General features: G+C 31.4%; 1 protein-coding gene across 1 annotated transcript; it reads left to right on the top strand.

Annotated features, from left to right (window-relative positions):
* Positions 1–2,558: 2,558 nt before the first annotated feature.
* LOC114543814 lies at positions 2,559–3,324 on the top strand (the record flags this gene model as incomplete). Its single annotated transcript, XM_028562656.1, has 3 exons — positions 2,559–2,735; positions 2,815–3,000; positions 3,078–3,324. Coding segments are annotated over exons 1-3 (610 nt in total), but the record flags the coding sequence as incomplete, so codon positions are not given.
* Positions 3,325–10,324: the final 7,000 nt, after the last annotated feature.

Genomic DNA, 10,324 nt, shown 5'->3' with positions numbered 1-10,324 from the left:
TTCCTTTTGTAGTAACAATGGAGCAATAAGCGGTGATCCTTTTTTGTAACTTTTATATATAGAAATCGAATAGCTTTGCAAAGGTAAAACTGTTTTTAAACTAAATAGTCTTGAGAACGAGTGGATTAATTTGAGACTCGTCTTGTAGTAACACTCCTAAATTACACAACAGAATTAAACAGAGAAAGAAAAATATAAGAGTAGCTAATTATTTAAAAATAAAAGTTTTTATACGTAAAACTTTTGATCATGCACGTTCTTCAGCGCGTGCACATCAATTAATTCCCCATTCCAAGCGCGCGCCATTAATGGCTAATCAATATTACAGAATTTATCTTTAAAAATCTGACATCTCATATAAGGGAAAAATTGCTATTTTAGACCATAGTTTTCAAATTTTTTGAACTGAATAAAATGAACTGCTGGTCTAATATTCTGTTGTATCCTTTGCCAATCCCGTCGGAACATTGTTACTGAATTTCAAGTTCAGAATAAATATTAAAGAATTTACCTTTCAAAATCTGACGTTTTATATAAGGGAAAAATTGCTATTTTAGATAAAGATTTTCAAATTTTTTGACCTTAATGAAATGAACTGCTGGTCTAATATTCTGTTGTATGCTTTGTCAATCCCTTCTCAACATTCTTGCTCAATTTGAAATCTAGCAAATCAATATTAAAGAATTTAACTTTCAATGTCTGACATCTCATATAAGGGAAAAATTGCTATTTTAGACAATGGTTTTCAAATTTTTTGAACTAAATGAAAAAAACTACTGGTCTAATATTCTGTTGTGTCCTTTGCAAATCCGTTCTGAACATTGTTACTGAATTTCAAGTTCTGCAAATCAATATTAAAGAATTTATCTTTCAAAATCTGATATCTCATATAAGGTAAAAATTGCTATTTTAGACCATGGTTTCAAATTTCATGACCTGAATGAAATTAACTGCTGGTTTAATATTCTGTTGTATCCTTTGCCAATCCCTTCTGAACATTGTTACTGAATTTCAAGTTCAGCAAATCAATATTAAAGAATTTAGCTTTCAAAATCTGATATCTCATATAAGGGAAAAATTGCAATTTTGAACAATTGTTTTGAAATTTTTTGACCTTATTGAAATAAACTGCTGGTCTAATATTCTGTTGTATCCTTTACGAATCCCTTCTGAACATTCGTACTGAATTTCAAATTCAGCAAATCAATATTAAAGTGCCTATGTCATGATTGGGGAAATAGACTTTTTAGATAGTTTAGACGATTTTAAGAACTTTTGCAATATATTTGATAGGTCGGAAATTTCATCTTCATTGACTTTGAGGGCCTCAAATTTGGTGATTTTGACAATTTTAACGTTTGACCGTGACCCTGAAAAAACTGGTAACTAATGTTATGTGTGACGTCAAATCGGGAAGTCGCAAAGAGAACAATGCGCTTTTCTATAGAAATAAGACAGTGCTGCATTGTAAAAGCGGGGTTAAGCGAATATTTTTTGAAGATTTACGCCTTTTGTGTTCGGCATCTTCAGTGTTAAGATGCCACACAGGTGTGTCGTCTTTGGTTGTTCCAACACAGCGAATTTACGCGAAGGAATTGCACTGCACAGAATTCCGTATGCGAATGATATGCGGCCCGAGGCAAAAAAGCGAAGAAAGACTTGGGTAGATTTTCTCCGACGGAAACGTGAAAGATGGGAGCCTTCTGTCCATTCAGAAGTTTGCTCTAAACATTTTAAAGAAGAGGATTTTGTGAATCGCTACATTGGCGTCAATGAAATGCCTGACGCAGATAAACCATTGCTCGTGGCTCCTCGCTTGAAGCAAGACAATATAGGCATATGTGTGTTTCCTTCAAAATACTGCGAGACAAGTAGCACGTTATCCGCGAGAGACCGCCGTCGAATAGTGAGTATCATCAATACTTTATACTAGTACTTTATTCTTTATGGTTTTGATTCCCGTATTTTGCATACTCTGCGCAAAGTCACTGCGGATGATGAATGTATCATTATGGGACATTTCATAGGCATTATGCTGTAATTTGTATTTAGACTTTGACCTTTGTCTTTTAAATAAATAGTAAAATGATATTTTATCTATTTATAGACTCTTCGTGCTAAACAAACAGATTATGAAAAGTGTGGCGCTACAAAATCTCATAGTCAAGCAGCATCATGTTCATCAACCGAGAGTTTTGAACAATGCCCAACAGCAGAGAGTGACCAACACGATTTATGAGTTGAGATGCTTGAACAACAATCAGCAGAAGAAACTGACATGGTATTAAAGACGGAGTAATTTCCGGAATTATGCAAACAAATTCTATCTATCAAAATTATGCATATAAAGTCTATATCTATATATTTTAGGGTGATATTGAAGGAAATGTAAAGACCGCGTGGGTCCAGACAATGCCATCAAGTTGTAGCAATTGCAATGAATTAACGAAAAAGTTGAGGCAAATGAAGAAAAGGATGCTTGGTGAGGAATTTCCATCACCTTGTACTTATTATGAAGATCTCTTTATTTTAAGACCAAGCTGTTTCCCACCATTCATATGCATTGGAAATCATACAAAGCATCATGGCAAGCAAAGTTGAAAGAAATAGATGGCATTGTTTTAGCTGGGGATGGTCGTCATGACAGTATGGGACATAGCGCAAAATACTGTGCATATAGTTTGTTCTGTTGTGATGATCCAATAAATGCAATAATTGATTTCAGTTTAGTGCAGGTACTGTGTAATTGCATAATATATTGTAGATTTATGAACTCTTAGCATATTATATATTTGCATATTTTTCACCATTTAGAGAAATGAAGCTGGCAGCAGTCCTGCCATGGAATATATGGCTTTCACAAGATCAATGGAGGATGTATCAAAAAATGATTTGAATGTTAACACTTTTGTGTCTGATCGCCATTCATCCATTGCCAAACACATGCGAGAAAAGCTGCCAGAAATCACTCACTACTTTGACCTGTGGCATTTGACAAAAGTATGTGCTATAAATATTACATAATTGCTATGTAGAATATACAAACATACTAAAGACATACTGTATATTCTTTAGAGGTTTCAAAAGTACTGAGCAAAATTGCTAAGGAGAACGATTGTGAGGTGCTTTTACCATGGGTGAAGCCATGTGTTAACCATCTCATCTGGAGTGCCACATCCACAGCTGATGGTAATGGCCAAGTCATTTGGGCAAAATTGGAATCATCTTTGGAACATGTTGCTAATGTTCACAAAGACCTTCCTAATCCTGTCTTCAATAAGTGTGCACATGATGATATAGAGGAAAGAACATGGCTTGATAAAGGTAAAACATATTTTACAAAATTTAAAATCTGAACCAAAACATTTTATGTAATGATTTACCTATCAAAAGAGAGCCCATGTCATGAGAAGTCTAATAGTATTTGATTCATTCTTATACAATTTTTGGTTCCAGAGATATGAGCAAAAGTGTCTTTGTATTCTTTATAAATTTCATTATGACATATCACTCAATTCAAAAAACCTAAAATCTGAACCAAATTTGTTTAGGTGATGATTTACCTATCAAAAGAGAGCCCATGTCATGAGAAGTCTAATGGTATTTGATTGATTCTTATACAATGTTTGGGTGCAGAGATATAAGCAAAAGTGTCTTTGTATTGATTATGAATTTCATTATGACATATCACTCATTTTAAAAAACCTAAAATCTGAACCAAAACATTTTAGGTACTGATTTACCTATCAAAAGAGAGCCCATGTCATGAGAAGTCTAATGGTATTTGATTCATTCTTATACAATTTTGGTTGCAGAGATATGAGCAAAAGTGTCTTTGTATTCTTTATAAATTTCATTATGAGATATCGCTCATTTTAAAAAACCTAAAATCTGAACCAAAACATTTTAGGTTATGATTTACCTATCAAAAAAGAGCCCATGTAATGAGAAGTCTAATAGTATTTGATTCATTCTTATACAAGTTTTGGTTGCACAGATAAGAGCAAAAGTGTCTTTGTATTCTTTATAAAATTTCCTTATGAGATATCACTCATTTTAAAAAACCTAAAATCTAAACCAAAATTTTTCGATGATGATTTACCTATCACAAATAGAGCCTATGTCATGAGAAGTCTAATGGTATTTGATTGATTCTTATACAATGTTTGGGTGCAGAGATATAAGCAAAAGTGTCTTTGTATTCTTTATAAATTTCATTATGAGATATCACTCATTTTAAAAAACCTAAAATCTGAACCAAAACATTTTAGGTTATAATTTACCTATCAAAGAGAGCCCATGTCATGAGAAGTCTAATGGTATTTGATTCATTCTTATACAATTTTTGGTTGCAGAGATATAAGCAAAAGTGACTTTGTATTCTTTATAAATCTCATTATCAGAAATCACTCATTTTCAAAAACCTAAAATCTGAATCAAAATTTTTTAGGTGATGATTTAGCTATCAAAAGAGAGCCCATGTCATTAGAAGTCCAATGGTATTTGATTGATTCTTATACAATGTTTGGGTGCAGAGATATAAGCAAAAGTGTCTTTGTATTCTTTATAAATTTCATTATGAGATATCACTCATTTTAAAAAATTTAAAATCTGAACCAAAACATTTTAGGTAATGATTTACCTATCAAAAGAGAGCCCATGTCATGAGAAGTCTAATGGTATTTGATTCATTCTTATACAATTTTTGGTTGCAGAGATATGAGCAAAAGTGTCTTTGTATTCTTTATAAATTTCATTATGAGATATCACTCATTCAAAAAACCTAAAATCTGAAAAATTTGTTGGTGACCTATCAAAAGAGCCCATGTCATGAGAAGTCTAATGGTATTTGATTGATTCTTATACAATGTTTGGGTGCAGAGATATAAGCAAAAGTGTCTTTGTATTGATTATGAATTTCATTATGACATATCACTCATTTTAAAAAACCTAAAATCTGAACCAAAACATTTTAGGTACTGATTTACCTATCAAAAGAGAGCCCATGTCATGAGAAGTCTAATGGTATTTGATTCATTCTTATACAATTTTTGGTTGCAGAGATATGAGCAAAAGTGTCTTTGTATTCTTTATAAATTTCATTATGACATATCACTCATTTTAAAAAACCTAAAATCTAAACCAAAACATTTTAGGTTATGATTACCTATCAAAAGAGAGCCATGTCATGAGAAGTCTAATAGTATTTGATTCATTCTTATACAAGTTTTGGTTGCAGAGATAAGAGCAAAAGTGTCTTTGTATTCTTTATAAATTTCATTATGAGATATCACTCATTTTAAAAAACCTAAAATCTGAACCAAATTTGTTTAGGTGATGATTTACCTATCAAAAAGAGCCCATGTCATGAGAAGTCTAATGGTATTTGATTGATTCTTATACAATGTTTGGGTGCAGAGATATAAGCAAAAGTGTCTTTGTATTCTTTATAAATTTCATTATGAGATATCACTCATTTTAAAAAACCTAAAATCTGAACCAAAACATTTTAGGTTATATTTACCTATCAAAAGAGAGCCCATGTCATGAGAAGTCTAATGGTATTTGATTCATTCTTATACAATTTTGGTTGCAGAGATATGAGCAAAAGTGTCTTTGTATTCTTTATAAATTTCATTATGACATATCAATCATTTTAAAAAACCTAAAATCTGAACCAAACTTTTTAGGTGATGATTTACCTATCAAAAGAGAGCCCATGTCATTAGAAGTCTAATGGTATTTGATTGATTCTTATACAATGTTTGGGTGCAGAGATATAAGCAAAAGTGTCTTTGTATTCTTTATAAATTTCATTATGAGATATCACTCATTTTAAAAAATTTAAAATCTGAACCAAAACATTTTAGGTAATGATTTACCTATCAAAAGAGAGCCCATGTCATCAGAAGTCTAATGGTATTTGATTGATTTTTATACAATGTTTGGTTGCAGAGATATGAGCAAAAGTTTCTCTTTGTATTCTTTATAAATGTCATTATGAGATATCAGTCATTTTAAAAAATAAAATCTGAACCAAAATTTTAGGTAATGATTTACCTATCAAAAGAGGCATGTCATGAGAAGTCTAATGGTATTTGATTCATTCTTATACAATTTTGGTTGCAGAGATATGAGCAAAAGTGTCTTTGTATTCTTTATAAATTTCATTATGAGATATCACTCATTTCAAAAAACCTAAAATCTGAACCAAATTTTTTAGGTGATGATTTACCTATCAAAAGAGCAACCCATGTCATGAGAAGTCTAATGGTATTTGATTCCTTCTTATACAATGTTTGGTTGCAGAGATATGAGCAAATGTGTCTTTGTATTCTTTATAAATTTCATTATGAGATATCACTCATTTTAAAAAACCTAAAATCTGAACCAAAATTTTTAAATGATGATTTACCTATCAAAAGAGAGCTCATGTCATGAGAAGTATAATGTATTTGATTCATTCTTATACAATTTTTGGTTGCAGAGATATGAGCAAAAGTGTCTTTGTATTCTTTATAAATTTCATTATGACATATCACTCATTTTAAAAAACCTAAAATCTGAACCAAAATTTTTTAGGTGATGATTTACCTATCAAAAGAGAGCCCATGTCATGAGACGTCTAATGGTATTTGATTGATTCTTATACAATGTTTGGGTACAGAGATATAAGCAAAGTGTCTTTGTATTCTTTATAAATTTCATTATGAGATATCACTCATTTTAAAAAACCTAAAATCTGAACCAAAAATTTTTAGGTGATGATTTAGCTATCAAAAGAGAGCCCATGTCATGAGAAGTCCAATGGTATTTGATTGATTCTTATACAATGTTTGGGTGCAGAGATATAAGCAAAAGTGTCTTTGTATTCTTTATAAATTTCATTATGAGATATCACGCATTTTGAAAAATTTAAAATCTGAACCAAAACATTTTAGGTAATGATTTACCTATCAAAAGAGAGCCCATGTCATGAGAAGTCTAATAATATTTGATTCATTCTTATACAATTTTTTTGCAGAGATATGAGCAAAAGTTTCTTTGTATTCTTTATAAATTTCATTATGACATATCGCTCATTTAAAAAACTTAAAATCTGAACCAAAACATTTTAGGTTATGATTTACCTATCAAAAGAGAGCCCATGTCATGAGAAGTCTAATAGTATTTGATTCTATCTTATACAATTTTGGTTGCAGAGATATGAGCAAAAGTGTCTTTGTTTTGTTTATAAATTTCATTATGACATATCACTTATTTTAAAAAACCTACAATCGGAACCAAAATTTTAGGTGATGATTTACCTATCAAAAGAGAGCCCATGTCATGAGAAGTCCAGTGGTATTTGATTGATTCTTATGCAATGTTTGGGTGCAGAGATATGAGCAAAAGTGTCTTTGTATTCTTTATAAATTTCATGTGACATATCACTCATTTTAAAAAACCTAAAATCTGAACCAAAATTTTTTCGGTCATGATTTACCTATCAAAAGAGAGCCCATGTCATGAGAAGTCCAATGGTATTGATTGATTCTTATACAATGTTTGGGTGCAGAAATATAAGCAAAAGTGTCTTTGTATTCTTTTAAATTTCATTATGAGATATCACTCATTTTAAAACCTAAAATCTGAACCAAACATTTTAGGTAATGATTTACCTATCAAATGAAAGCCCATGTCATGAGAAGTCCAATGGTAATTGATTGATTCTTTTACAATTGTTTGGGTGCAGAGATATAAGCAAAAGTGTCTTTGTATTCTTTATCAATCATCAATCATCAATAAACTTTATTTGCAGAGGGTTAAAAATATTACATGTATACCTGGTAAGTCAAAGACTTATCTTCCCAGGGTATTTCATTATGACATATCACTCATTTTAAAAAACCTAAAATCTGAACGACATTTTAGGTAATGATTTACCTATCAAAGAGAGCCCATGTCATGAGAAGTCCAATGTATTTGATTCATTCTTATACAATTTTTGGTTGCAGAGATATGCAAAAAGTGTCTTTGTATTCTTTATAAATTTCATTATGAGATATCACTCAATTCAAAAAACCTAAAATCTGAACCAAATTTGTTTAGGTATGATTTACCTATCAAAAGAGAGCCATGTCATGAGAAGTCTAATCGTATTTGATTCATTCTTATACAATGTTTGGTGCAGAGATATGAGCAAATGTCTTTGTATTCTTTATAAATTTCATTATGACATATCACTCATTTTAAAAAACCTAAAATCTGAACGAACATTTTAGGTAATGATTTACCTATCAAAAGAGAGCCCATGTCATGAGAAGTCTAATGGTATTTGATTCATTCTTATACAATTTTGGTTGCAGAGATATGAGCAAAAGTGTCTTTGTATTCTTTATAAATTTCATTATGAGATATCACTCATTTTAAAAAACTTAAAATCTGAACCAAAATTTTAGGTAATGATTTACCTATCAAAAGAGAGCCCATGTCATGAGAAGTCTAATAGTATTTGATTCATTCTTATACAATTTTTGGTTGCAGAGATATGAGCAAAAGTGTCTTTGTATTCTTTATAAATTTCATTATGAGATATCACTCAATTCAAAAACCTAAAATCTGAACCAAATTTGTTTAGGTGATGATTTACCTATCAAAAGAGAACCCATGTCATGAGAAGTCTAATGGTATTTGATTCATTCTTATACAATTTTTGGTTGCAGAGATATGAGCAAAAGTTTCTTTGTATTCTTTATAAATTTCATTATGAGATATCACTCATTTCAAAAAACCTAAAATCTGAACAAAATTCTTTTAGGTGATGATTTACCTATCAAAGAGAGCCCATGTCATGAGAAGTCTAATGGTGTTTGATTCATTCTTATACAATTTTTGGTTGCAGAGATATGAGCAAAAGTGTCTTTTTATTCTTTATAAATCTCATTATGAGATATCACTCATTTCAAAAAACCTAAAATCCGAACTAAAATTTTTTAGGTGATGATTTACCTATCAAACGAGAGCCCATGTCATGAGAAGCCTAATGGTATTTGATTCTTTCTTATACAATTTTTGGTTGCAGAGATATGAGCAAAAGTGTCTTTGTATTGTTTATAAATTTCATTATGACATATCACTATGACACAAACCACACACTACCACGTTTTTAAGAGTTTGCCTTTGCGATTTGCAAACATTCATTGCATAACCTGGCTGAAAGGGTAGCATATTTTAATATTAATGTCTTCACCATTTTCGTTCGTATCTTTGGTTATCCTAGAAACAGGATATACACATACTGCTTACCATTTAGCAGCTTGATTAGAAAAATCAATCCTTTCATCATACATACAATACCTGGTTGTATTGACTATTCCGTTCCTTTTGTCTGTATTTTGTGTCCAAATTACACGCATACCCTTGTAAATATCGGTAGGTGGATCATCATTATCCATTTTAATTGTGCCAACGTACAAACCTGTGCTAAAAAGTATTTCTAAAATGAGAGTGTTTATTTGCAAAACAGCACTTCTCATCAAAGTTAAAAATAGGTTTGCAGCATTGTCCTGTTTAACAGATAACAGCTCATGATCGCTAACAGTCTGTGAGTGATTGAGTACCCGTCCCTCATGAAGTTTTTCCAACATTTTGCTGGTGGTTCTCCAATAACGCAAATGATTTAGAAGTTCAATGTATTCCTCATCAATGCAACAATGTTGCTGGGTCAAATTGAATGATAAAGAAATTCTTGATAGTGATTCTAATTGGTACACACAACTTGTACTTACGTGCGGTCAGCTGCAGTGCTCGACAGAATATTGGTTCAATTGGTTGAAAGTCGACAGATGCACCATCAAAATCTGGTCAATAGTAATTACATCATACATGGAAAGTTGATTAGTAGTTGAGCTCGAGATTTATTAATTGGGGAAGAGAAGGAAAAATGAATAGTGTTTGCATCAATACCTTCATCAAATACTGCACAGCAAGAAGAAGCAAGGTAACCAGTTGGAGCAGCAACTAGTGTAATAACGAATTTATACTTTATACGGATTTATACGGTCTCTTTATTATGATTGCACTTCGCTTCTCGTTTGAACCCATAACTTGCACTTCTGCTGCTCGTATTTTTCCATCCTTTCCTGTGATTAGTCTAGTAATTTTTGCAACCTTCCAAAAACACTTCACTGTTCCATCGTTCTTCAGAATCACTAAATCCCCGACCTTCACACAAGGTTCTTTACCATTAATCTTTTGCGAATTCTTGCATAAACTTGTCAAATACTTGCGTTTCCATCGTTTTGTAAATTAGTGAGTTTGGGAAATACAACGGCAATTGCAA

Source organism: Dendronephthya gigantea, unplaced genomic scaffold, assembly GCF_004324835.1.
Source record: "Dendronephthya gigantea isolate DGI-Jeju-01 unplaced genomic scaffold, DenGig_1.0 000560F, whole genome shotgun sequence".
Classification (NCBI taxonomy): Eukaryota; Metazoa; Cnidaria; class Anthozoa; order Malacalcyonacea; family Nephtheidae; genus Dendronephthya; species Dendronephthya gigantea.
The sequence above is the reverse complement of the archived record's forward strand: the minus strand, read 5'-3'. Positions and strand labels throughout refer to the sequence as shown.